Source organism: Vigna unguiculata, chromosome 3 (genome assembly GCF_004118075.2).
Source record: "Vigna unguiculata cultivar IT97K-499-35 chromosome 3, ASM411807v1, whole genome shotgun sequence".
Taxonomy (NCBI): domain Eukaryota; kingdom Viridiplantae; phylum Streptophyta; class Magnoliopsida; order Fabales; family Fabaceae; genus Vigna; species Vigna unguiculata.
This window is the reverse complement of record NC_040281.1, coordinates 39,700,278-39,727,634: the sequence shown is the minus strand read 5'-3', so window position 1 is coordinate 39,727,634 and position 27,357 is coordinate 39,700,278. Positions and strand designations below refer to the sequence as shown.

General features: G+C 30.2%; 3 protein-coding genes across 3 annotated transcripts; 1 reads left to right on the top strand and 2 right to left on the bottom strand.

Annotated features, from left to right (window-relative positions):
- Window positions 1-4,324: 4,324 nt before the first annotated feature.
- Window positions 4,325-6,734, bottom strand: LOC114175441. Its single transcript, XM_028060199.1, has 9 exons — window positions 6,654-6,734; window positions 6,294-6,510; window positions 5,726-5,810; window positions 5,507-5,639; window positions 5,321-5,427; window positions 5,061-5,181; window positions 4,785-4,964; window positions 4,617-4,694; window positions 4,325-4,534 (listed from the first exon to the last, which is right to left on the bottom strand). Exons 1-9 carry the CDS (start codon window positions 6,732-6,734, stop codon window positions 4,325-4,327), a joined length of 1,212 nt encoding a protein of 403 aa, XP_027916000.1.
- Window positions 6,735-15,577: 8,843 nt separating this feature from the next.
- LOC114175861 lies at window positions 15,578-19,397 on the top strand. The gene is made up of 6 exons (XM_028060698.1): window positions 15,578-15,738; window positions 15,813-15,989; window positions 16,081-16,245; window positions 16,934-17,134; window positions 18,631-18,728; window positions 18,813-19,397. The coding sequence occupies exons 1-6, from the start codon at window positions 15,690-15,692 to the stop codon at window positions 19,308-19,310; spliced, it is 1,188 nt and encodes a 395-aa protein (XP_027916499.1). The 5' UTR covers window positions 15,578-15,689; the 3' UTR covers window positions 19,311-19,397.
- A 1,100-nt stretch (window positions 19,398-20,497) lies between these two features.
- LOC114175646 lies at window positions 20,498-24,228 on the bottom strand. Its single transcript, XM_028060415.1, has 7 exons — window positions 23,823-24,228; window positions 23,647-23,727; window positions 23,360-23,536; window positions 22,711-22,881; window positions 22,311-22,523; window positions 22,139-22,227; window positions 20,498-21,449 (listed from the first exon to the last, which is right to left on the bottom strand). The coding sequence occupies exons 1-7, from the start codon at window positions 23,920-23,922 to the stop codon at window positions 20,748-20,750; spliced, it is 1,533 nt and encodes a 510-aa protein (XP_027916216.1). The 5' UTR covers window positions 23,923-24,228; the 3' UTR covers window positions 20,498-20,747.
- Window positions 24,229-27,357: the final 3,129 nt, after the last annotated feature.

Genomic DNA, 27,357 nt, shown 5'->3' with positions numbered 1-27,357 from the left:
CACATTAATTACTTTAAATGTTCCTATTACGTGTCCTAATTAAATAACTATTTAATTTTCTCGGGTCTTACAAACATCAATAAGTTAGGAATTAAATATCTGAATTACCTTCATGTGTTATTGTTGTTGAATCATCATTTGTTGTGTCTGAACAATGTTGTTCTGTTGTTGTTTCGTCATCAAGAGTGAATCTGTTTTGAAGTGATTATATGACTTGAAAAGGATATTTTTCAACTTCATTGTTAGAGACAGAATATGAATCATTTACAACTTCAGATGTGCCACCTATGCAAAATAATTGTTAAAATAATTACATTACATTCATTGGCATTGTGAGTATGAACATTTGTATATATGAATAAGAACCTACTTATCTGCACTGCAATTATAACTATTTTGTCCATAATTTCTCTAACTATTATTGCTAACAACTGTACTCATTAAAAAACATTGATAGAAATTTAAAATTCGCCATCTTCATCCAATTACAAAAGGTATATAAGAAATTAAGATGAATGTAGAAATTTACCGAAAGGAGTATTGTATGTTACAGTAGAAGCTGTAGATTGTGAAGTCATTAAGTTTATTTGGATTGGATCTTCAACTAAAGCAATGAAAGAATTTGATATATTATTTTCAGGCATTGCATTGAAATGAAGCTTTGTTTATAATTTCTTAAAATGATATTGAATTAATAATATTGAAAAACCAAGAAAGATAACTTACCAATTGTTGACTGAAATATTGAATTGATATTGTGAAGGTTGTTGTTGTTGTTCTGAAGATCTGAAAAAGGATTATTGTGGAAGCATTGAATGTAAAACAATAGACAACAATACTTTAGTCATTTATGTAAGAACAATGTGTAAAGAAATAGGTTAAAAAAAGAATACTTACTAAGATCCAACTCTTGTAATGACTTCCTTTGGATAGTGTTCTGAAATAATTTCTCAGATTGAGTTCTTTTATCTGTCATTACAACAACAAAGATATTTGATTATGCATTTGTGTTGTCAAGTTAAAATCCAAATGAACATTGTCAAATATAATTATAAAAAGAAAACAAATACTTTGAGAAGAATGGTTGGCAAATTTAGTTTTTTTTCTTGCATTCTCTTCTTTGAAATCTGCAACATCCAAAAACATATAAACATAGAAAAGCAGAATTTGTAAATAAATGTTTGATGAAGACATTCGGAAGTCAAATGATTTAAGTGAGATGTTAGAAACTTACATGAATGTTGATTACTTCTTGCATTCAACCTTTGTTGTAGCACCAAATCCCTTCAGTACCTTGCATTTTTACAATCGTTTTCCTCCATTTCAGAAAAAAAAAATATGGAATACTTTCAAAGGTGACAATGGAAGAAGCAAAAACAAAGATAAGTTGACTCAGTGGATGCAAAAGTGTTTTCTGTTTTATTACTATATTGGTGAATGTCTTTCTTAAACTTTTTTTGGGAGATTGTACCTCTAATCACCATTGTGGAAAGAAAAAAATTTGTAATTGTGATAGGAAGCACTTGTAAGACTACAAAAAGTTTTTAGCAGTAGACAAAGATTAAAAATAGAAAGAGCATGCAGTGCTGAGTGGTAATAGATCAGAATCATTCATATATATAGCAGCTCTTTCATAGTTGATTTGTTCTTGCAACTAACAAAACATTTGCTTTTTATGTAGGTACAATAACACGTCTTTTTATGCAGTACTATATATAGTACAACAAAGAGGACAGTTTCATAGCAAGTATCTGCAATTTTTATTTCATTATGTCTGGAAATGATAACATACAATCAATGTCTGCACATCCTAAACCAACATACATCCATACATAAAGATTAAAAAGATAATGTAGACTACCAAAACATAAATCGCAAATGAAGTTGAATAATTACATTAAAAGAAGTTCAATTAATATTGCTTTTTTGTTAATATAACAATGAAATATATAATAATTATATATAACAAACCAAAATCCATCCTCCTACTTTTAATCTGTGAATATCATCATGCATATTTTATTTAAATTATAAAAGGAAATCATTATATTTTTTAATAACATACTATAATATGTCTCACTTTAACTCAATGTTTAATTAAAGTTTGACAATAAACTTTTTATTGGCGTTCATAGAAATTGAGAGAATCTTCAAAGAAATTTCATTAATAACAAAATAGAACTATACATATGCATTGCTGAAAATATAAAAACTTGTAGGTTGACAACTACATAAGTAGCAGACATAAAAACAAAACTATTTATACTCGGCAGTTCCAAATAACACTATAAAACAAACTGTAAATTAAAGATTACAATATGTCAGCACTTTGACATTCTGATTGCTTTTCATCTGGTCAACTTCAAACACCAAGTCAATAGTTTAATCAAATCCATGAGCAGTACAAAATTCCTTCCAGCCACTTCCAATTTTGTTAGACTTCTTTAGATGATTTCTCAAGAGTAGTTTGCACTTCACTATTTTGCGCGGTCCATAAAGAAAATTTTTTTTAAATCTTCCTTGACGAAAATAACTGCCAAAATCAGCGGGCAAATCCTAACACATTTAATAAAATTAAAAAATTAAATATAAACTAATAATCAATTTAAGATATGGATTCAATGTTTTAAAAGAATTAGAAGACATAAATATAAATATCAAATAAACATCCACCGAGTAACTGAAATGAATCTCACCATATGGCTAGCATGGCATTGGTTTGGATTCAGAAATATGCAAAAATGCAACTTCGGTCCATTGAAAAGTGGTTCATCTACTTCAAGTCTTTTAAGAAAACGTCCAATAGACAAAGGTTTGCATTTACTTGGAAAACCAATGATTTGGAAGCAAGAATGACTGACATATCCAAAATAAATAGTGTGGTTATTGTGTAGTTGATAAAGGTCCCTTAAATCAGTCTATCCTCCAATTAGCATTGGTTTCTGTAAATTCTTGTTATAAGTGACGACATGTCTATTGCCTTCAACATTTGTTAAAGTCCATTGACGATCAAGATCTTGATCATAAAGAATGGCGAATACACGATCCACAAACCCAACAGCCTCCAAAGATACAATTTTTTTAACAACAACATAGATTAGTTAAAGACAAAATGAGGATATCATTTGAAATCCGTGACACAAATAAGAAGAGTAGAAGAATTTTGTAAAAGAAAAAATGTATGGAAATATTTACCAAAGACGTACCTCGTCCTGAAGGTGAATAATAGAGAACTAGTACCTACTCATTCTATTAATAACTTCTTCTTCATTGAAGTTGTATTCCATTTGCTTGAACTTTCAAAATGATAGTAGAAATAGAGTTGGAAGAATGAAGAATATGATTGAACTTATCTTTAAGTGCGATGTTGATGGTAGAATGGAGATGAATATTTATAGAAGATAAATCCCACATTAAAAGACAGGGCGATTACAATTAGATTTGCAAACAGTAATGTAATTATTACTGTCTTGGGAAAACGGACAGACGTTATTAAAGATTTTTTAAATATCATAATATCATAATATCATAATATAATATAATATATAATAAAATTTAGATATTTATATATAATATAAAATATCGGTGATACAATAAAGTAACAACATACATTAGATTTATATATATATATATATATATATATATATATATATATATATATATATATATATATAGTTAATATATAATATTTGATTCGAATTTTTTGAAATATTAAATTTTACTTATATATATATATATATATAAATTTTTTTTGAAATATTAAAGTTAGTAACCATTAAAAAGAGAAATAATTCAAATTTGTGTATGACAGCCAATTCTGTTATCAGAACTTAAAATCTGTCAACATTTAATTGGTTTGCTAGATATATATTATTTATGAAAAGGAATGTAAATAAGAAATGACCATTTATAAATTCGTTTTTTTTTTAAAAAGATATATGTCATTTATGGAAATAAATATAAATAATAAATTGAAATTTCTAAATTCCTTTTTCACAAAAGTTATTTGATTATGACTTTCATGAATTTATGCTACAAAATAAGATCAATTTTGATAAGTTTTGATGTAGCTGGCAGTCATGTTTGTTGACAAAACTTGAAAAATGTCAACAATATTTTACAAACCAGCGGATGAAATAAATATAAGTATACAAATTGTAACAAATAAAAGCATAATAAACGCATAATATAGTTATCATAAAATTTAACAAAAAAGTTGTAGTTCAAATGAAATTAAAGACAGATCCATGCATAGACATATTATAGTCCCAAATTATCAAACATAAAACAAATTGTCTTCAAATATTATAACTAAAATGATATCTCAAATAACTGATTTTTCCTTCTTAATATTTCTTTTTAGCAGCTTCAAAGGAACACTGTCTTCTTCAATGGATTCAAATGATGCAGTCTTCTTTGCAAATTCTCTCTTAAGTGAACTGTTACCATCATCATTCGTTGCATTATCTTTGATTAAGTCAGGTGATTGGGATCCACACTCAATTGTTTCTTTGGTAAATATGACTAATAAATCCTATATTACATGTTAAAAAGAAATAACATTAATAAAATAATGGATCATTAACAAAAAAATAAAATTTAGATCATTTCTATACCTCTGCAATATCAACTGTGGACTCATTGACTACATGTTGTTTTTGCCTGCTAAACTCATCATTCCCAGCATAAACATCCTTCAAAAAGGTATAGAAAATGAAATGATTAAGAACTAAAATATATGTAAAATCTTGAATGTAAAATTTATATTTGAAATTAGATATTACCACAGATTTCATCGAAGAATCATTGAACTTCTGAATGATATCATCATCAACACATACTTTCTTCACTCTGAAAGACTGTTCAAGTTTGAAAGTGTGATCGTTCCTACTTTCAACTTTAAACAACAAACTTTTATCAACTAACTGATCAAACTCCTTAGGCAAATTTCCAGAAGCATTCATCTACGATAACAAAACAATTTAATATCATATTCAGAAAGAGTGATCCAACTGTCATTGTGTATGTATATATATAAGTGGATATATTGAAGAGTATACCTTATCATGAGTCTCTAACATATCAGCACAACTTTTTTTGAAAATGGTGGTTGCATCCCTATCAAACAGCATAAATGTGGTTGGATTAGATGAGTCAATAACTCGGATCTTGATCCTATATCTGTAAAATGAATAACAGTATTGATTAACAAAAGTTTAAAGTATAATCATATATTTTAATGGACATTAAGTTTAATACACAAAAAGTTAACCATGGAAAGACTTTTATAACATGCTTATTACACTTCTCGCAAAAGAACATCTTTGAATCTGGATAAACAGCTTTGTTGCAAAGACAAGCAGTATACCACCAATCATCCTCACCCAAAATATGCTTAATGGTTCCCAACAATATGTAAGTGGTAACCTTTCAATATAAAAAGATTAATGAAAACAGGTATTGTGAACAACAAAATTTCATGTAACAATTTATAAGTCATTTTAACCTCTTTACAATCTTTAAGACCTTGAATGGTCGTCCTAGGTGTAAGAGTTAAAAATTCTTCCTCCACAGTATGTTTGGAAGTCTGAGAGAGCTGCGTTAATCCTTGAAAGGGAGATTCATTGTTCTCAAACATTCTGTGCAATACAAATTAAAGTTACGAAACAGGATTAAATAAAAAATTATAAAGTTTAAATAAAATGAAGAACAATTTGAATATTACCTTGATTTTAGTTCAGATGCCTCATTGAAGTTAACATTGTACTTAATCCTAGTGTAGAACTTACAATTTTGAACTTGAACCTTATCTAAATTTAAAATGATAGTGTATGTCAAAGTACCATGGAATAAATAGTAATAACAAATGTATAAAAGTAATAACAGAAGTTTACCTTGAAAAGTTTTGAATTTCGCAAATTATATACTTATAGCAGCATTTTATACTTCTCCACTTGAAAGAAATACATTCAGTTCATCCACATGAATACCAAACAAAGTACATTCTATTCGAAACATAAACATTCAATAAATGTTATGTGAAATCATTATTTAAACAGAAATAAAAAGGTATGTAGTATAGCATAGAAATAAAATACCCATCAGCTTCTATTACAATGACATTTAATTGTGTTGTCTTTCCATCAACTTGCAATTCTCTTTTAGTCCCCACTCTGACCAGTAATCCCAAGATATCTAAATAATAATTCATAAATGTGATATTATATAAGGTAAAAATAAATGTTGATAAATAAAAAATATGAATGGTAGAAAAACTAAAAATATTAACTTACCAACTAAATAATCAGTATCAAATCCAGTGGTTGTCAATAAGGACAAAGGTGTGTATTGTGGTTTCATATCAGGAACCAAGTTACCATGAAGCAAACTAACTTTTGTACCAAACTGGAAATTAATCTTATAAGGGTGGTGCGTAGTTCTGTATATTCCAGAATTGGGAGCCACACTGAAATTTTGGATGGCATAAACATGCCCTTCAGAAATTTCAGTCTGAAATTTGTAAATTAGAGTACGTTTGATGGAATGATGTATTTTAGAACCCAGAAAAAGCTCAATATAATAAATATAAATATGTTTAAGATACACATATTTTGTTCATAACAATGATGGTAAAGAATTAGAAGAATAATAACCTCTTTGTCTTGAATAACCAATTCCATGGAGAAGGGACACCTCTGTTTACTGAAATCTGGAACAAACCATGAACGTATCATCCTAACGATGATATTCTAGTTCTCCTTTTCTGGAGTAACTTCCCTTACATTTTGGCTTTGCTTTTGAACTTCAGAGAGAGACATGTTGAACTCAAAACAACGATATTGAAAAAATGAGAAGTAAAAAAGTGAGTATTAGATTGGTGACATATTTATACTCAGATACAAAAAAAATTAATATAAAAAGATTTAATTCAGACAACTAAAATAAATACAAATAAATAAAAGGTTCAAAACAACTATAGAGTAATATATATTTGTTTGGTGAAAGGATGGTCAAAGAAGGGTAAGGAATAAAGACAACATGGATTTCACAATTTTTGAAAAGGTAAAGGTTATATGTTATTGGAGTAAAAACTTTGAAATGGTTAAAGAAAGCAAGAAGTACAAAAGCAATAAGTAGTCTGCAAACATGGAGTAATAGACATACGATGTTAATAGAAAGAACTACTTTTGACCTACATTTACAGAATTCATACTAACATATTTTGGTGAAAACTGCAAAAAACAGCTATTGATGTCAGAAACCAGTAATTTGTTCCAATTGATTTATTCACAGGTTTCATAGAAAAGGAAAATCAATACAAAAAGCATTCTGATGAAGATGAACCATGAACAATTTACTTTTAAATGAAAACATTACCTTTTGGCGTGATGTATTGAGCATTGAACCATTAGTTGAATAAAGAAGAAATGTGCGAAGATGTATTTTCAGAATTACAAAAGAAATGGACAAACCCTAATTATGTACAAAACAACATATGAACTGCATAGCTTCTTGTATTACTATATTTGTTAACAAAAACAAATGAAGTACATACCTTTGGTGGAAGATGGTTTGTAAGAATCTAGTCTTGCCAGTGAAAAGTAATTTGGCTGCATAATAATTAATTAAATTCTACAAAAAGTGAAAAAAGAAGTGTAGTGCACAATATACTTGATGAGAACAAAATAGATGATATCTCAATACTGCAAGAAACTTCCTGGAGAAGACAAATGTGTTGGATGCATTGATTTAATAATGTATAATATCAAATTAAATAAAAAATTATATTCGTATAATAAAAAAATGTAATGATATGAGGGATTGGTACAGCAGAAAAAAATGTGGTGGAAAATATATAAAGGTACTCGAGCAATGTAAAAAGTCATATCACTCCACTTTTATAAAATCATATTAACTTGTGGTTGAAATTTTAATAAATGAGATGTATATGAAATAACTTCTGGTGTTATATTTTAAAATATAAGAATTATTTTAAAAAGGCAAAATCAATGATATGACATTTTGGTTCCTAACATGAATTAACTGGCAAAGATATTCGTATATGGAAGAAGATATGGAGCAGTTACCATTAAATAAGATTTCAAAAGTTGGATTTACCAATACTTAAACACACACACACACACACACACACACACACACACATATATATATATATATATATATATAATAAAAGTCCATAATAATTCATACAAAAAAGTACAGATAACTAATCTGTTAAAATAATATTGTTCATGGATGATTTCAGTGGTGATGATAATATTCATATATATTAAGCAGCACATTCACATCCTTGTTTGCTTTTTCACCGTCAACCTCAAGAAGTGTAAATCTCTTTCCTCTAGTCCATGAAGTTCACAAAACTTTTTCCATCCATTGCCTATCTTCACCGATTTAGCTCTAATCAACAACTTGCATTGCACTTCTGCTTTTGGACCGCAAAGCACAATGTATGACAAATTACTATTGCGAAAATACTTACATAGGTCTGAATTCAAATCCTGCAGAAAACAAATTAAATAAAATTGAATTTTTATTAAAGTGAAGATAAAGAGAAGCCATAAAGAATGGTATATAGATTATATAAAAAAAAAAGGTAACAAACTTCACCAGAAAGCTTGTTTTGCAGTTGTATTTAGAAAGGCAGAACTCAAAATGAATTAACTTTGACGTTGTCAGTGGAAGATTTGATCGAACATGACTTAGAAATTTTTGCAAAGTTGATTCTGAACAGTGATTGTAAAAGTGTATTTGAAAAGCAGAATTTCCAGTATGCCTTAAGTAACATAGTTTCGGTGGTTTTAAGTGATAGAATTTTCTTATATCACACCAGCCATCAGTAATCCTCGGATTATAAATATCCATGTTGAAGGTAACATGGTACACATGACCCTTGTTATCAGAAATAGTCCAACATGGACCCAGTTCACAACCTAATGTAATGACAAACAATCGGTTGACGTCACCAAAATCCTTGAAAAAAAAAGCAAGTTCATCAAGAAAAGATTAGTTAAATTTAAACAGAGAAGAATAATGGTTAATAATTTATAAGTAATGAATTTCAAAAAAACTTGTTCTTCGATGAACATAGTAAAGAATCCACCCTTCCACTTGCTCGCAAGTATGGATTGATCACCAAGAATGCATTGTGTCGTCGTCATCTAATGGATCGTATAAACATTTTTAGAAACATTGAAAAACAGAGAACATGACGAAATGGAGAAGATGATGGTTATGATGATGATGAAAAAGAGAAGATCATGAAACAAATATTTTGATATGGACTGTGAAGAGAAGTATAGGTAAAAACAGGTTATGGTTCATAAAAATGTAAAAGTTTAACATGTTAACCTTTCTGTAATGGAGAAGAAGTTGGTGATGATGAAACAGAGAAGATGATGAAGAGAAGCATAGGTCATAAAAGCGTGTTGTTCATACAAATGTAAAAGTTAAACATGCATACCTTTGTGTAATGGAGAAGCACTTCTTGAAATCTGATATACACAGATGAAAAAAGATGACTATGACGAAAAGAAGATAAGTTGTAAATTATAGACATAGCTGCGTTCTTTCACTGTGAAGAGAGGTAGCGGTGATCAAAGCGTCTTCGTGATAATAATATTATGTAGAGCAATCATGATTATCTTATTGAGAAGTGTTGATAACTCTGGACAGTGCAATCAATTTTATCTTGAGAAGTGAAAAACATAATGATTTAAAAAAAAATGAACCGTTTCTTGGTTCGGGATTTGGTATTTAATATTGAAATATGAAAAAGTTGAATAATTATAACGTGTGGCAGATGATGGAGCAGTTTATTCATCATTATCTCGAGCAGTGTGAAATTTAATGCATTTGAATACTGATTGACACGTTGATTTGGAGATAATTCGAAGTAGTATTTTAAGGCGTTGGAATACAAAACATTTTGTAAACGAAATGGTTTTCATTGAGTAAACGATCATTTAAAATTTATTTATAAATAAAAATTGTTCTTAAATTGTTCTGGAAATGCCCATGGCAAAAAAGATTATAAATAATGTTTAAGTTATATGATTTTATTAATAATAATTAATAACTAATAGTTATTGTATTTCACTGACGTTTAAATTTCCAATTTATATGGAATGCTAATTAATGTTAATTAATTAAATATCTAATTAAAAATTATTTATATTGACTGAAAACTTATGGTTTCCATTAATTTGATAAAAAATGAATAATTTTAAAATGAAGTCGAACAAAATATATAACAAAAAAAGAAAATACATATACTAAAAGTGAATAAAATAGAACATATATATTCAGATATATAATAACTACATACAAAATAAGAGTCCAATTGAAATCTTCTTTTATATATATATATATATATATATATATATATATATATATATATATATAAATATAAAGAAGTTCAAACAAAATGACATACAAAATGTTCAACTTTAATACCAAAATAATGGATAAAGAATTTTGATATTTCTGCTTGTTTTTTCACTTTTAACTTCAAAAAACAATTCAGGGTGATCCTCTGCAGAGAGTTGATGAAGAGCACAAAAGTCTTTCCAGCCAGATCCTATCTTAACAGACCTAGGTCTTATTATCAATTTACACTCGACTTCATCCCTTGGTTCATGTAAAACAACAGATGAAAGTCCACTATTTTCAAAATAACTCGCAAATTCTTTTTTCAAATACTAAAAAAATAATATGAAGAGATATTAATTATTAAAATAGAATGTAAATTTTAAATAATATTAAAAAATAAGAACTAACCAGGTGCCTTGCTTGACAATAGCATGTGGATAGTTCAACTAGAAAATGGATTAAGTTTGACATAGAGAGAGGACGACGGATGGCAACATTGTTGAGGAAGTTGGTCTTGATTCGTGTGTCTACAGAACGTGTAGAGATGTGGATTACGAAAGATGAATTTCTGACGTATTTTAACACAAGAAACTTGTCAGACTGATCTGCATAGAAAGATCTTAATTGGTTCCAGCCTTGGGTAATCATTGGAGTGTGAATATCCATGTTGTAGGTAACATGGTGAACATTACTTTGGTAATCAACAACGGTCCATTTAGAACCAAGGTCCTTCCAATAGCGTATTATGAACACTCGGTCGACGTGTCCAAACTCCTTAAAAGATTAGCAAGTTAAGAATAAGGAAATAAATATAAACAACAAAAATAAATGAGAAGGAATAAAAAAATATACCTGGTCTTTCAAAAACATAGAAATGAATCCGCCAACCAGTTGTGCAGAAAGTATGGATTGTGGTGTGGGCATGGATTCCATTGCAGGAAAATAGGTTGGTGATGAAGAAGAATTATAAGAGAAGAAAATGGGTAACAGTAGAAAAATCAGATTTGTGACTTTGAATTTGGTAAACATAGGGAATATATATAAACATAATTGGAGAAGTCATAGCTGTTGGAAGTATCCGTACATATTGGACAGTCTGTTGTATAATAATTATTGCAATTGCTTTGGAATAAATGACAGGTTAATAAATACGAATTTAAAAATAAATCATAAAATAACAAAAATGAATTATGAAGCGTCGTAAAAGTATAAGAAAAATCATTCAATGTTTTGTTGAGAAAGCTGGAAAAAAATAAATCAATGTAAAAATATCAGAAGATGAATTTTCTATTGTTGATTTGGTTCAGGATTTGGTATTTAATATTGGAATATGAAAAAGTTGAATAATTATAACGTGTGGCAGATGATGGAACAATTTATTCATCATTATCTCGAGCAGTGTGAAATTTAATGCATTTGAATACTGATTGATACGTTGATTTGAAGATAATTCGAAGCAGTATTTTAAGGCGTTGGAATACAAAACGTTTTGTAAACTAAATGGTTTTCATTGAGTAAACGGTCATTTAAAATTTATTTATAAATTAAAGTGTTCTTAAATTGTTCTGGGAATGCCCATGGTGAAAAAGACTAAAAATAATGTTTCGGGTAAAAATAAATCAATGTAAAAATATCAGAAGATGAATTGTTTGATTTAGAAAGATGAAAGAAAATGAAAACTGGGTAAAAATGTAAGATCTGACATGAAAAAGAACGAATTATGGGTAAAAACAATAGTGTATGATGAACTCTTTGATTGTAAAATGTCCAAATAAAAACGAAAATCGGGTAAAAATAAAGAGATCTGCTAATAGAATGCATTACGTAAAAATACCATCAACGAAAAAAAAATGACAAAAACATAGATGAAGCTACAAAAATGAAGAAGATGAACGGTTTGCTTGTAAAAGGTGGAAAAATACAGAAAAATTGGGAAAGAAAAAGGAAGATGGTCATACAAATTACATACCAGTTAAGTTGTACAACGAAAAAGAATCTTGCATGCGTTTAAAATCTTCATTTGAAGCTTGTAAACAGAAGAAAAATATAAGAAACAATTAGATCAAAGTAAATATAAGAAAAATCTGACCTGTTACCTAGAAACAAAAAAAGTTAGATCTGTAGTTAGATCAAGGCCAAAAATAGTTAGATCAAAGTTTTTTAAAACCTATAGTTAGATCTGTCGCAATGAACCATATTAGACATGTAGAAAAAATAAAAATACCATCAACGCAAAAAATAGTTAGATCTGAGAAAATAAAAGAAGAATATGAGTTGTTCGCTTGAGAAAGGTCAAAATGAAAACAAAATCTAGGTAAAAAAATCATATGTCGCAGTGACCCATATTAGACCTGTAGAAAAATGAAAAAAATAGTTAGATCTGAGAAAATATAAGAAGAATATGAGTTGTTCGCTTCAGAAAGCTCAAAATAAAAATGACTTCTGTGTTTAAACCTGTAAAAATAAAAGGTGAAAAAAATATACATACCAGTTAAGTTGTAGAGCAAGAAAGACTCTTGCATGTGTTTGAAATCTTCATTTGAAGATTGTAATCAAAAGATAAATAACATCAAGGCCAAAAATAGTTAGATCAAAGTTTTTTTAGACCTGTAGTTAGATCTCTCGTAGTGAACCATATTAGACATGTAGAAAAAATAAAAATACCATCAACGCAAAAAATAGTTGGATCTGAGAAAATAAAAGAAGAATATGAGTTGTTCGCTTGAAAAAGGTAAAAATGAAAACAAAATCTAGGTAAAAAAACCATGTCTCACTGACACATATTAGACCTGTAGAAAAAAGCAAAAAATAGTTAGATCTGAGAAAATATAAGAAGAATATGAGTTGTTCGCTTCAGAAAACTCAAAATAAAAATGATTTCTGGGTTTAAACCTGTAAAAAAAACGCATGAAAAAGTTAGATATGACAAAATATAAGAAGAACATGAGTTGTTTGCTTGAGAAAGGTGATAACACAAACGAAAACAGAGATACAACATCTTCAGATCTAGGAAAAAAATGATATCTCCATATCTTCTCATTTGAAACCGCTGAAAAGAATGACCAACACAGAGATACCACAAAAATAACTACAAATCTGAAGAAGTTAGCGAAATCGAAAAAGAAAAGTTTGAAGATGAAGAGGTATTATGTGCGCGTGAGAAAAACAGAGAAAAGAGGAAGATTGAGAAGAAGCTGAAGAGTCTAGAGTGTGTGTGAGTGAGAAAGACCTGAGAAGAAAAGAGAGAGAGAGAGAGATACAAAAAAAAAGGTGAGATAACTTTTGGATTTTGAATTATTTTTTGAACGTTGAAAATTGTCTTTGATTGATACGTTAACACGTTTTCTTGTTGTAGAATAAAATTTTTGAATTGAATTGGATCAGATATATTATTTAATAGAAGAAATTTTCATTTGTTAGTTCAGAAATATATATAGTATTAGATTTCCATATTGTCAAAAAGCATTTCAAGTCAAGATTTTGAATAGTGAAAATTGAACCGAGATTAACTGGGGAGTTTAATTGAATTATTATAAAAATACTTGTGTTATATAGCCTTCTTTCTCTCGATTTTTAATCTTTGATATTATAAAATTTTGATTAAAGTAGAAACATTTATGAGCTTATTGTTGGTGAGAAAATTCACAATTTGTTTCAGGCTTTTAATCCAATTTTTCGGATGGGATTCAAGTTTTGATAGTCCTATGCTTTTATTCATTTAGCTATGTGGGTGAGGCACATGCTTCCTAATCCCATAACTTTTTCTTACTCCCTCCATTTTATTAAATGTCTATCTTGTCTTTTCTATTTTGTAATTGTAGTAGATTTTGGTTTTTAACTCTTTAAAACGAATTTTAACAATGAGAAATTAAAATATGTTGTATTTAAATTAATTATAATTGAATTTTTTTTACTTTTTAAACAATTTGTTAAAATTGAGTAATTGAAATATTTTAGATTTTAATTTTAGATTATTATTATTATTATTAAACATATCAGTATATAGATACTAGTATCTAATATGCTATTTATATAAACTTAAAACCTAACCTAGTAGTCCCAAACGCACTAACCAAAGCATAAAATGAAAAAGAAAAAACAATGTGAAAAAACTATTCTCCATGCAACTTTATTTTTTAAAAATATAAACGATAAAATCGATTCTAATAACGGATGAGAGATGAGAATCACTTCTTGTGAAATTAGTATACAAGGGAATTGATTCCCTTACTGCATAGATATGAGGAAAATCGATTCTCTCATGCCTTCTATTTTTTTCGCTTTCACATGAATCATTTCACTCAACACAATTTTCCTCTCTCCTTGTCTCTAACGTAGCATACAAGACAAATGTGTCATTGACTCTGGATGAGGTTGGTTTTATGGGGTAATCTCCTCACTTGTGTGAGGGTCATCCAAAGCTCAATCCTCACAAATTCATGCCTCCAATTCGTCTTAAATTAGTAGAAGCATTACACAGTTTGCATTTATCTTTCCATCATCGTGAACAAGACATCGTCAAAAACAAACACATGCTTAAGAGAAAAGATATAATATTTTGAGTTATAGTAAAAACCATAAACATGAATAGTTTAAAAAATATTTGTTTAAATTTCATGACAGATATAAAATATTCTTACTAGAAGGTGAAATGTAATTCGATAAGTTATGAGATAAACTAATTTTCCTTCCAAGCTAATAGACTCTCCTGAATTAAATTTTGGTCAAGTTCAAATATAACATGAAAATCCACCTATAAAAAACTTTCTAACACTCAACTTAATAATAATTTTAGAATAATAAATACGAATAGAAAGTTGAGTCTATGATTCACTTAGTTGTGATGTGTATTTTTAAACTTTTAATCATCTATGAGTAAAACTAAAAAGAAAAAAAAATATTGATCTACGTTGTTTAGACTATTGAGCTCTAGTACATAACGAGTACAAATTGCTATTATCATTAATATGGGAGTGTACTTGCCATATGAATATACTTGACGTGGATACCTAAAAATGTATACCATTTTTATAAAATCAAATATAAATACAAAAGTTTAGCCAAAAAACAATTGAATTCATATTAGTAAAAAACTTAACTTGATTGGAGTGAGTTGCACTTGCACTCTTCAGAGAGGAAACAGACTCTTGGGTCAAGTTGCAACTTACAAAAATGCTACACTTTTTCTTTTCCTGTAAACTACTTCGCCCACAAGGAACCATTAACAGGAATATTATTATATACTACATATAACCTCTTGAACAAACTTCTGCTTGACCTTGCAGCAAAGTGTGAGAGTCATGGCTCTCTCTATCTTACTCACACTCACTCTCTTCCTCCTCCCACACGGTAACATTTTCTCTTGCTCTTCCTCTCTCTTCCAATTCCATTTTTCACTTCTTGTTTTCTTTTTCATTTTTCAGTTAAGGGCAAAGATGTTGTCATCGCTGAAGACGGTTACACCGTCACCACCTTATTCGACGGCCACAAGCCTCATATATTCCCTTACATCGTCCTTCAACGACCCTTTTCTTCCGATCTCATCCTTCTCGATTCTGTCAACAGCACTTTCTACACCGCGCAATTCCCCATTACCCAAGGTTCTTTCCCTCCCGTTTTTGTCTTCTGGGGGTGCCAAAGTTTCGATTTTTTCTTTAATTTTGGTGGTTATTCTTCGTTATTCTGTTGCAGAAATCGTTTTCACTAGGCTTTCAGGAGATGGTTCTGTGGGGTATTTGGATGGGGACGTTGGTTCTGCTCGGTTTGATAAACCCAGAAGCTTTGCTTTTGATCTTAGAGGGAATGTGTATGTTGCTGACAAGAACAACCGTGCAATAAGGAAAATTAGTGCCAAGGGTATGCTTTGAATACTTCCATTTTGCATCTAGTGTTTGCATAGAAATGTCAGCAACATACCTTTTTGAATATATTCTTTATTATTAACTGAAATTTATTGAAAATCATAAAATTTGGTGACTTGTTATTTTTAACGAGTATGATTTTTGAAGTTTCTAATTAATTTGAACCATTAGTAAATAAAATGTGATATGAGGAATGTGTTGGTTGGTGTGTTGCTAAGACTCCTCAACGTTTGTCTTTTGCACGTGAAAGTATGGACTGCATGATGGAATTAGAAATGTATCTATTCTGCTTCGATATATAGATGTAGGATTTGACTCATTTGAAGTGATTCATTTTAGTTTTTCAATATTTCATGAAAAGGCATAACAAATCATGAATTTTTTGAAATATCAACAATTGGTTTTTCAACTACGACTGACATTATTTGCTTTAGTTTCTTAACTTGAGTAAAATTCATAGTTGCATGGAAAGAGTGAGAGAGAGGGGGGGCCTAGCAAAGTGTGGGTCAAATTACGTATGTGAATTGTTGAGAGTGGTGGACTTGTTGTGGTCCTCCAGTTTTCACTCTTTCTTAGAATGGTTTAATGATTGTTTTTAAATGCATGGTTTGGATGGTGAATCAGGTCAATTGTATTATCAGGAAATGTTGAACATTCTTTCTGTCTTATTTCATCTTGACTAGGTGTGACCACAATTGCTGGAGGAGATTTCTCAGAAAAGTCGACCTCAAAGGATGTCCCTGCACTTAATGCATCATTTTCAAATGATTTTGACCTGACCTTCATTCCGGGGATGTGTGCTTTACTGGTGTCAGATCACATGCATCGATTGGTCCGCCAGATTAGTTTGAAGGAGGAGGATTGCACCTATGGTTCTAGATCTGGTGAGATTTTAGAATTTGGGGCATGTGTGTATGTGTTTTTGTTTTTGTCACTTTTTTATGGTTTTGGGTTTTATAAAATGGTTAGTGTACATTCCATTTTTGAGGTATAGGAAGTAGAAGGTAGAGAAAGAGAGAATGAAAAAATAAATAAAGAATAAATAATTGTAGACACCTCCACTCTATAGTGGACTCCTAGAGAGAAAAGTGTTGGAACAATTAGTAATATATCATGTGATAAGAAGAAAGAGACAAAAATAATTAAGTGCTACTGAAGTGTCTTGAATGATGTAGTGTTCACATATCATGTCACTACTAAAATATGGAGAAATAAATTGAGAGATGTGATGTGATAGAAAGATATAGAAATAACAATGACGTTGAAGAGAAGTAGTGTTGTTAAGTTTTATTTTCTATTCTTTTTAGGTTTAAGCATCTCTCACTAAATCAATCTTAAACAAATAAACAAGTCTGTAGAATGAATGAACATTTCAGTGAATCCATCATTGCAATACCCTATTGCATTTAAAATTTGAATGTAGTCATGGTCAAGATTGTAATTCCACTTTCTTAGTTTATCAAAAGAAAAAATCCTTCTCAATTTGAATTAACACCAGGCTAACTGACATTATGATGATACATCGAATTGAATGGTTATTTGGTCTAAAATAAACTGTTGGAAGAGGTTATTACATATTACATGATGTAAGTGTGTGAATCTTGTACTAGAGTTTAGAACATTACCCAAACTAAGGTAATGATTTCTTCTATTACACCAAGAAGGCTACAACACTTGTATATTTTGTGATATTTATATAAACATTTCATGATTCATGAACACAGTGAAAGGGAACAGTTCACGTTTAAGGCTGTAATTTTTATCTTTTTAGAGGAAACTGTATATTTTGTAATTTTACTGTATTTGCTGCTTCAACTCTAAAGCATTATAAAAATGGGTAATTTAATTATCCTGCCCATGCATATTTTCTATTGAAATTCAACTACCGTCATACACAACTGTTTTACTGAAGGATTTTTCTTAGGATCACTAGCCTCTCCATTTCAAATTAATCGACATTTAATTTTTTTTTCACAGATTAAGAAAAGAATAAATAAATCAGTAAAACAATTTTACTGAAAGATCCTTACTGTCTCAATTTTATGAGTGGATTATTAAATACTCGAAGACAACAGTATTTATTTGTGAGAAAAATTGGAATGAAAGTTTTAATTCTCATTGAAAACTGAAAATGCCAAACAATTCTTCAAGTACAATAATAATCAATCTGAAATGGAGGCAGTAATTTTAAAGCAACTCATATGTTATGTTCTCTTTTTTCCAATTGGATTTCATTTCTATTTGGAGTGAGAATTCATCTAAACCATCTGAAAGTAAGAGCTTTATATTAAGTGTTGCCTAGCTCAATCACTCCTTGCCTTCTCTAAGCTAGATATTTTAATTTGACTCTAATGTTGGGAAAAAAAACTCTTTTGTTTAGGGCTAAGTGCAGTTATGACTTGGACTCTTGGATTAGGACTTTCATGTTTACTTGGGTTAGTAATTGGGTTTGCAGTGCGCCCTTACATCATCTCTAATGTAAGTTCCTCTCAACTTGTTAAGATGTTGCATGGTGAAAGAGTAAAATTACTTACACATTCTGCGACTGAACTGTGTAGACAGAAACGCCCCAATTCTTGCCGTTGCAAAGAGACATGGAAGCATTGCCTAACCAGTCTGGGGAAGCTAGCTCCGATGCTCTTCTACGGCGCCAAAAGCGCAATTGCTAGCTGTAGTTGCTCCTCTGTTTACACGATCTTGGTGAGGTTTTGGAGATTGAGCCTCTCACATTTTGTTTGCTTGTCTAGAATTAGAATCAACATAGTTGCTCCAAGGCCACATCTGGAGTCTGTGTCTTTGCTAGATTTAGATGCCTGCAATAGTGGTGAGGTAACAAAACCAGGTAAGTACTATGACCAATTGAAGGATTTGATGAGTTTTGATGAAGATTCAACCAAGGGATTCTTCAACAGAGGAAATGATAGCATAGGAAGGAGGAATGTGTGCCATGAAGGTGATCTCTTGGTGAAGGCTAACATGGGCATTGTAGAGCCACCTAATGATAACGTTCTCCATCCAGACTCATCTGTTTGTAATATGGGTATTGTGAAGCGTAGATGAAGTTATTTTGTATGACAATTCTATATCTTGAAACTAGCATGCATATACTTTCTCACCAACATGGCAACATCCATCTTTTTTTACTTATGTGCTTTGTGATGATGGCCAGTAACCATGAAAACTATGGATTTCTGCTCCTCTCAAATATCATTGAACTTTGGAATGAAATCTCAAATGTATAGTTACTACGGAAAACAATTAGTTATTGAGTTTGTCAATTATAGGATGATAAACTGTGTTCAAGAATCAAGCAAAAATATTGTGTAAAGCTGGAAGTATTCTAAGGATGTTTACACACGGATTATGAGAAAATTGTTTATTGTGAGAGCTTAATAACAACTCTAAATTGGAATAAAACATTTTTTCGTTTATTTTTTTATAAATTATAAGCATGAACTTTATTAATAATTAATAAAAAATATTTTAGATGTAACTTTTGAAATAAATATCAAAATGATCTTAGAAAAAGCTATAATTGAATGTATTCTCAGGCGCCTTTTTTCTCCGCAAAAAAATCTCAGTATCTTAACCCTGTTTTTTAAAAATTGAATGACGTGTGACGATTTCATTTTCACTTCACAGGGAAATTCTATGTGTGTGTCACATCGACATATCGTAATCCGTGTGGAATGATTTTGAAAATTCTTGTCACCAAACTTTAGACTTTAGCTGACTGAGCAACGCTTTCAGACAGAGCAACAACGAATTCACTTCAATTGCAAATAATATTCTAATTTTACTGTGGTAAATTTTACTTTAAAGTAAATTTCACTAAAATGAATCAATGAAACTAAAATTAAATTAACGATGTTTGATTTAGAAACCTTATTAGTCAATGTTCATTTGAGAACAAACCTATAGAAAAATTAATTAAAAAACACGGTTGAAATACTTCCTAAAACTTTTAACTATTTACTTATTAACCAATATCCTTAAAAGCACTTCAGTAACTCAATTCCACGAATATTACGATCTTGCCTCACTGAAATTTAAAAATAAATACGTTCTTGTTTACCATGTCATATTCTACTAAGTAGTTGAACTTAGTGGACATCTGGTTAATATTGTAAAGCCGTGATAGGAAATGACAAGCACATATTTAATGAAAAACAATTACAAAGCGGAAATAATGAAATCACAATATTTCTTTTTTGAGAGAACTATTGCACATTTAAACATGACGAGGATGATTAGAAGAAATAGCATGCAAAATTTCTTGATCCCATCCCCCCTCATGATGATTGCCAGAGTTGGTGCTAACACTAGACACCATAGCAACCAACATTTGGCAAAACTGAATAAACAATTCACATTATGATCACCAACTTCTCCTTACTGAAAGAAATCATTATACCACTACCTATACCTCATTACATTCTTCCCTCTCCATTTAGGTCACATCTTCTAAAATCTAAACTTCCTAATAATTGTATGTACTCAATACCTGTGGCCACCATAGCCCATGAAACTCATTCTGGACCTAACATTGTGACTGTCATACAGTGGCTCCCCATAATTCACAGGCTTGATAACCACAGACTCCTGCCTCCTATCCTGTTCCTGCACTGCCCCAAACACTATCTCATTCGTTGTTTCATGGCTCTGCTCATAGTAAGTGTGAGGGGTTGCCGATCGGTACTGATGGCGATGATGGTGTTTCTGTTGCTGCTGTTGTGACTGTTGTTGCTGCTGATTCATATCTCCATCCCATCCACTATAGAATGCACGACTTTGCCGAAGTTGTTGCATTTTCTCTGCATCCTTGGACATGAAAGGATAGGTTTTTCTAGGGGTTGGAGCTCTTGTGTCGATTGAAGGAGGTTCATCTTCATCAGGGATCACGAAACTTTCCTGCACAGGCCAAGAATTTGCTTGCTTCTGAGGTTGCTGGAGAAGTGGTTGTCTTTGAAACTGGTGGCTTAGCGATTTTCGTCTGAATGAAGGAAATAATCCTCCCATTATCTCCACCACTGATGCACCAGTATTCGCAAGAAGCTTCCCGAGGGATCCAAAGAAGCCCTCTTCCTGCTTCTCGGGTTCATATTCTGATGATGGAATTAAAGGAGGCCTGACAGATTTCAACGGCTTTTGATATGGACTTGAAGGAACTGAAGATGTTGCCATTACCGGAACCTGAGCCTACAAGAAACAAGAAATGGGTTATAGAGCATGCATCTATAGTATAGTATGCTATATCAGTATGCAAATAATGCAATGTTCAAATGAAAATTAATAACTTGAAACTATAGATAGGTCTTCTATGCAACTCTGTGGAAGCAACATGATGCTTTTTATTGCATAGTTTAAGAACAGCAGTCCTCAAACAATACTGCAGAGTTTAAGATTCATTCATCAAGTTCTATAACTACGAGTTTGGTAGGAGAGAATGGTGTGGAAGAGGAAAGATGAGAGGGAAAATGGATATTTTGATAGGAAAGAAATTTGAAGAATTGAAAAAAAAAAGTTTGACCCCACAAATTTATAATAAATAAATCAAGTATATTAACAATGACAAATAAATAAAAAATCAATCATAAAAACAAAAAATATTAATAATGAAATAAATATTGCTAATATTAATTAAGAATAATAAAATAATGTGTTTATTTATTTTTATTTTAAACCAAATAATATAAAAAAATTATTTTCCGCTCTATTTCCTTTTCATTTCTCTTTAACCAAAAGATCTCTATTTCTGACCTATTTATTTTCCTTTCTATTCTCTTCCACTTCCTCTCCCTCAATTTTTTTCTCTTTACCAAACAAGTCTACATGAGTATCATTCAGGATAAAGCATGAGAAGGAAAAAGACAAGACTAAGCACTAACGTCCTGGGATGCTACAATTGTACCAAGCCTTCGCTGCAGTAATGCCAGCATGTAACCAAAGAAGCCAGCCCCCACAAGCATTGCAATCCCTGTAAAACATTGAAGATAATCAGTCTAAATTTGAATAGCACTTGACAGAATTTCAACAGAAAACATGTATGGGTTAGCTTACCAAGTGGGAATCCACTGCCATATTGATAGGCACAATCGTCAAAGTGGAGTTGGATCTCCCTGATGGCTCGGTTTCCTCTGTCTATGACAAGTAGTGAACAACTACTTCCAACATAAACCACATCAAAGTCATCAGAGAATTTAGCCTCTTCACTTGGTCCATCAACATGCCCCCCTCCTCGGCTCCATTTTCCTCCAGCAATTGTCGTGACCCCTGAAACAGAAAGATTCACTGTGAGGTTCCCTTGTTTGACTCTAATGTTGCACTTTTTTAAATCCAAAGATTCTGAACCAATGATAACAGTACACACACAGGACTTCAAAGTTATCTAAACACTAACTATGTGCAAGCATTCATAAGCAAGCAAACAAACAAAAAGGATCACCTACAATTATTTTACCTGAATCACTAATTTTCCTAATTGCCATATTTGTAGTATCTGCAACATAGATATTTCCTCGGTCGTCAACAGTTATCCCCTTAGGGTGGTTCATCCTGGCCTCCCTGAGCTTCCCATCAACATGTCCTGAATACCCTTCAGCTGACCCTGCCACCAGCTTAGGCCTGCTATCTGCACATAGCAATGGGCACCATCTCCATCAAGTGAACAACCGTACAATTATACATACATGCAAAGCGTTTATAACTATAACAGAGCAACTATATTACAAAAGACAAGCCCCATAGAAACAGTGTTCAAAGTGCATTACAATCATGTAATACATCTTCATTCAGCTCATAATCATGAACTGAAGTGACATGAGAACATGTCTTATACCATTAGACATTAAGAATCACATTAAGTAAACACAGTCCTTATGACGCAAAGAAGGTATTGAATTCAAAACGAAAAGAAGCTAGATATGCCTAAACTAGCTAATCATTCCAAATCCAGCAAAAGGCAGCTTAACGTAAAAATTCCCTACTCCATAACAGAAACAGACCTATTACTTTTCATTTCCCCATCATATCACAAATGAATAATAAAGTGAATTTCAGAAATCACTTATAACAAAAGGTCATCATTAAACCCACACTGTGACACTTACATAAAGAAAGTGAGGAGGAAATCCTATAAATGTTACTATTAGCCGAATCAAGAATGAGAAGCTCTCCATTGGGCAACACCTCCACAGCATAAGGCTCGATCCCAAGCTTGCTCCCATCGAACACAGTCTCCACACTGAATCCACCCTCGAACTTCATCATCGACCTGCTCGAGACCGCTGCAAAAGAACCCACATTCATACCACATAACCCACGACCACCCAGAAGACCAAACCCGCAGAAAAGGACAAACCCATAACCAAAAACCAAACCAGAGCCAGATCCATACCCGTTTTGGTGGTGGCCTTGAGCGACCACACCCACTTAGTGACGGCAGGCACGGCATTGGAGAGAAACCCACTAACAATTTCTGAAACCGCGAAGACACAAAGTTATTCATGAGCTAAATAAGAAAACATGGATGGAATGGAAGCACGAGAATGAGCACAAATGAATGGGACTTACTTGCAGGAGAAGTAGTTGAAGGTGCAGCTGAGACATGAAGGGTGGAGAATAGTACGAGGTTGAGGAGAGTGAGAGCTAATAACAGAAGATACTTACCCATTTGAGTTGATCCGAAGCTGAGGGGTTCGGAGAATGCAAGGTTTGTCAATGGTGGTGAAGAAAATGGGTGGAAGAACCCTAATTGAGAAGTGGGAAGAGAGGAAGGCAAATGGAAATGTTTCTTCTTCTTTTTTTTGGGTAATGTTGGTGTTAACAGAAAAGAGAGGAAAGGAAAGGGAGTGTGTTTTTGAGTGAATGAAAAGAGTGAAGGAGAAAAGGTTGAAGAGAGAGAAGATGAAAGGTACAGAGCATAAAATAAGAGCAAAGGAGAGGCATTAGTGGGACACTGTTGGAGAGAGAGAAGGTCATTGATTTTGATGTGTTAAATATACACTGTTTTTTAGCATCAGGTTTTTTAAAGTGTTGGTTGAAAAGTTTACCACTTTATATTTTTATGAGAGACAATTTGTCTATTTAACTTCATTAAAAAAAGTATTTTGATATAGGTGGTACGGATTGGATAAATATTATAAATATCAATGAATCTCTACCAATTTAATACAAAGTTTTAAATTGGTTTGGATTGTTAATTTAGATTGGATTGGAGAACCTTTCATCTTATTGCTGGGTTTTGAGTTTTGGATTTTGATTTAGATTCAAATTGATTTGAGTTATCAGATTATATAGTACCTCTAATTCTTTTTATGGTTAAATTAGTTTTTTCGATCTTTAAATAGCAAACTTTACATTTTTAATCTATATTTTAGAAAAAGTCCTGTTAATACATAAAAGGGTGCTAGAAATGAATAAATTAAAAATTTATTTGTAGAGATTTAGAAAGATTAAAATGGTATGTATAGAAAGGAAAGTAATAATTTTTTTAAGAAATTAAAAGGCACAAGTGTGTACAACTATGAGTAACTAAATATTTTTTATTATCTTTAAAGACTATTTGATGATTAGGATATAAAAGATTAAAAGTAAAATAACACCACAATAGAAAAATAAAATAAAATAAACATTAATCAAAGTTGGTGTTTTATACATATAATAAATATTAATAGATTGTGATGTTGTTGGTAGTAATAAAGAGTAGTGAAAATGATTACAATAATAAAATGATAGATGACAACAGTATTAAAGAAATTATATTTACAATGACAGTAATAGTTAACAAAAATGATATTATTACAATGTTATGTTTGTAACATAAATAAAGGTTGAAAATTAAATTGTGATTTTAACTTCTGAATAAAAATATAAAGTTGAGCATAAATAAGAAAAAAGTTTATTAAATTTATTGTCTAATTTTCTTTTCTTTTAAACAATATCAATTTCTTGTAAAGTGGAATTATGTGACATGCGAAGTGTGTAATCTTTTTAACTTTCATATTACATAGTCCAAAAGTCATTTCTTCGTATAAATAAATTTTTAGATCGTATATTTAAAAGTTAATTTTTAATTTGAATTGCACGACCTATAAATATTTTTTATTTTGAATTATCTAATTCAAAACTTGTTTTAAATTCAGAAATGGGAAAATTTATTTTGGGTTACATAATAATAATTTTTTATACATTCGTAAAAGAAGCTCTTTTGTGATGGCAGAACTTGAATAAAAATTTTAGAGAATCAAAATATATTTTTTATATATAAATTATTTTTTCTAATTAAAAGAAATAGTATTCATTTTTTTACATTATTTTCTCTACTCAAAACAAACATATATGATATTAGAATTCAATGACACTAAGGTATTATTAGAAGTGAAACATAAAGTTTATCATCAACAATAATAATAAAAAAAAAAGAATTATCTTTAATTAGATTGATGCTTTAAAGTACTTCAATGAATTAAAATCTTAAATAATTGAATCAAAACTAAAGCTTACAATATCCCTTTTCAATATAAATAATCATATATTACTTGTTAAAAATTCAGCTTCTATCTTATTTTTCAACCTGTTATTAATTATTTTTATTACAGAAAAAAATCTTATAGACCCCATTTTATAGAAGTCTGTCATACTTCAATTTAATTTGGTGGATGTTATCAAATTTCAGGACGCTACCCTAAATTACATTCTTAAAAATTTTAAAAATTTATTATATGTAATTCTAGAATCTTTAGAGAGTTGTTTTTCATTTCCTTCAATTTTTAGATTCTCATGAAGTTGTTCAATTTAGTTGACACGTAAATACATTTTTTCATCTTTATCAGAAATCCTCTTTCTAAACAAATAAACAATTTTTTTACTCTTCATTATGATTCTTCTAATATAAATTTTTCACTCACCTATTTTGGAATATATAAAATTATGAATACCCCAAATTAAATATCAAAACCAAGACTCAATATTTTAAGAAAATTAACAATTTCTACATGATTAGATTTCTAATAATGTTATTCCCTTACTCAATTTTAAAGTCAAAACTAGTTCTATCTACACAAAGAAGAGTTCAATCGATAATTAGATCATGATTTTATTATCTCTAACAAATATATATCTACCTATAATGTAGAAAAGTCACATACAAGAGAAAAAGAAATGGTTTCAAAAAAGAAAAGGTAGAAAATCAACTTATTCAAACGAAAAAAATATTTAATCCAAAATGTTTATTGATTTTTGAATTTTACCTTGGTGTAATTTGATTTTGAAAATATAAGAAATTGAGGACGAAAATTAATATAAAAAAAGGTGAAAAAGATAAAAAAGGAAACCAAATAAAGAAAAATAAAAAATAAATAGAAAAAAGAAAAACGTAATTTTCAAATTTAAAAATAAAATTAAACTAAATTAATATAAATAATAAAATAATATATAAATATATTTTTAAAATATATATAAAAAAAATTTAAAAACGTTGGGGAACCCTGTCCTTTGAAATTACCGCCACTGCCCCTTTGTAGAATTCAAGAGTTACTTTTGGATTACACAAATCTAAAAATCGTGAAAGTCATTGTTGAATACCGGAAGAACTTTCATCATAATACAATGTGAAATTTTGAGTTCTTGAGAAAGCGTAGAACGTAGACAAGGATTGAAAGAAGGCAAGACTGGAGAGATGACTAAACGTAAACAATAACCTAAAAGGACATAATAAAAATAAATGACATTTTTTATCTTTCATATGACCTCATAGAAATGCAAAAGAAACCTAAAAGAGCAAAATAAAACCACTAATATTGTTCATGATGTTCTAGGTATATTATAGATTATCATTATTATTGTCGTTTATAATTAACATTAGTATTTACTTTAAGAAGTTTTGATCAAAATTATTTAATAAAATCAAATCTTATTTTGATAAAAAAAAATAGCATATGCACAACAGAAAAAGGTACTTACCAAGTTCAAGGATGTCTTTGAATTTGAAGATGAATTTGGAAGAGTGGATTTGAGTGAATTTGAAAAGGAAAAAAGATAAAAATGATATTGTTTGGATTAAAGCAATGTTCGCATGCATAAATTTTATGGTTAAATATGTTTTTGG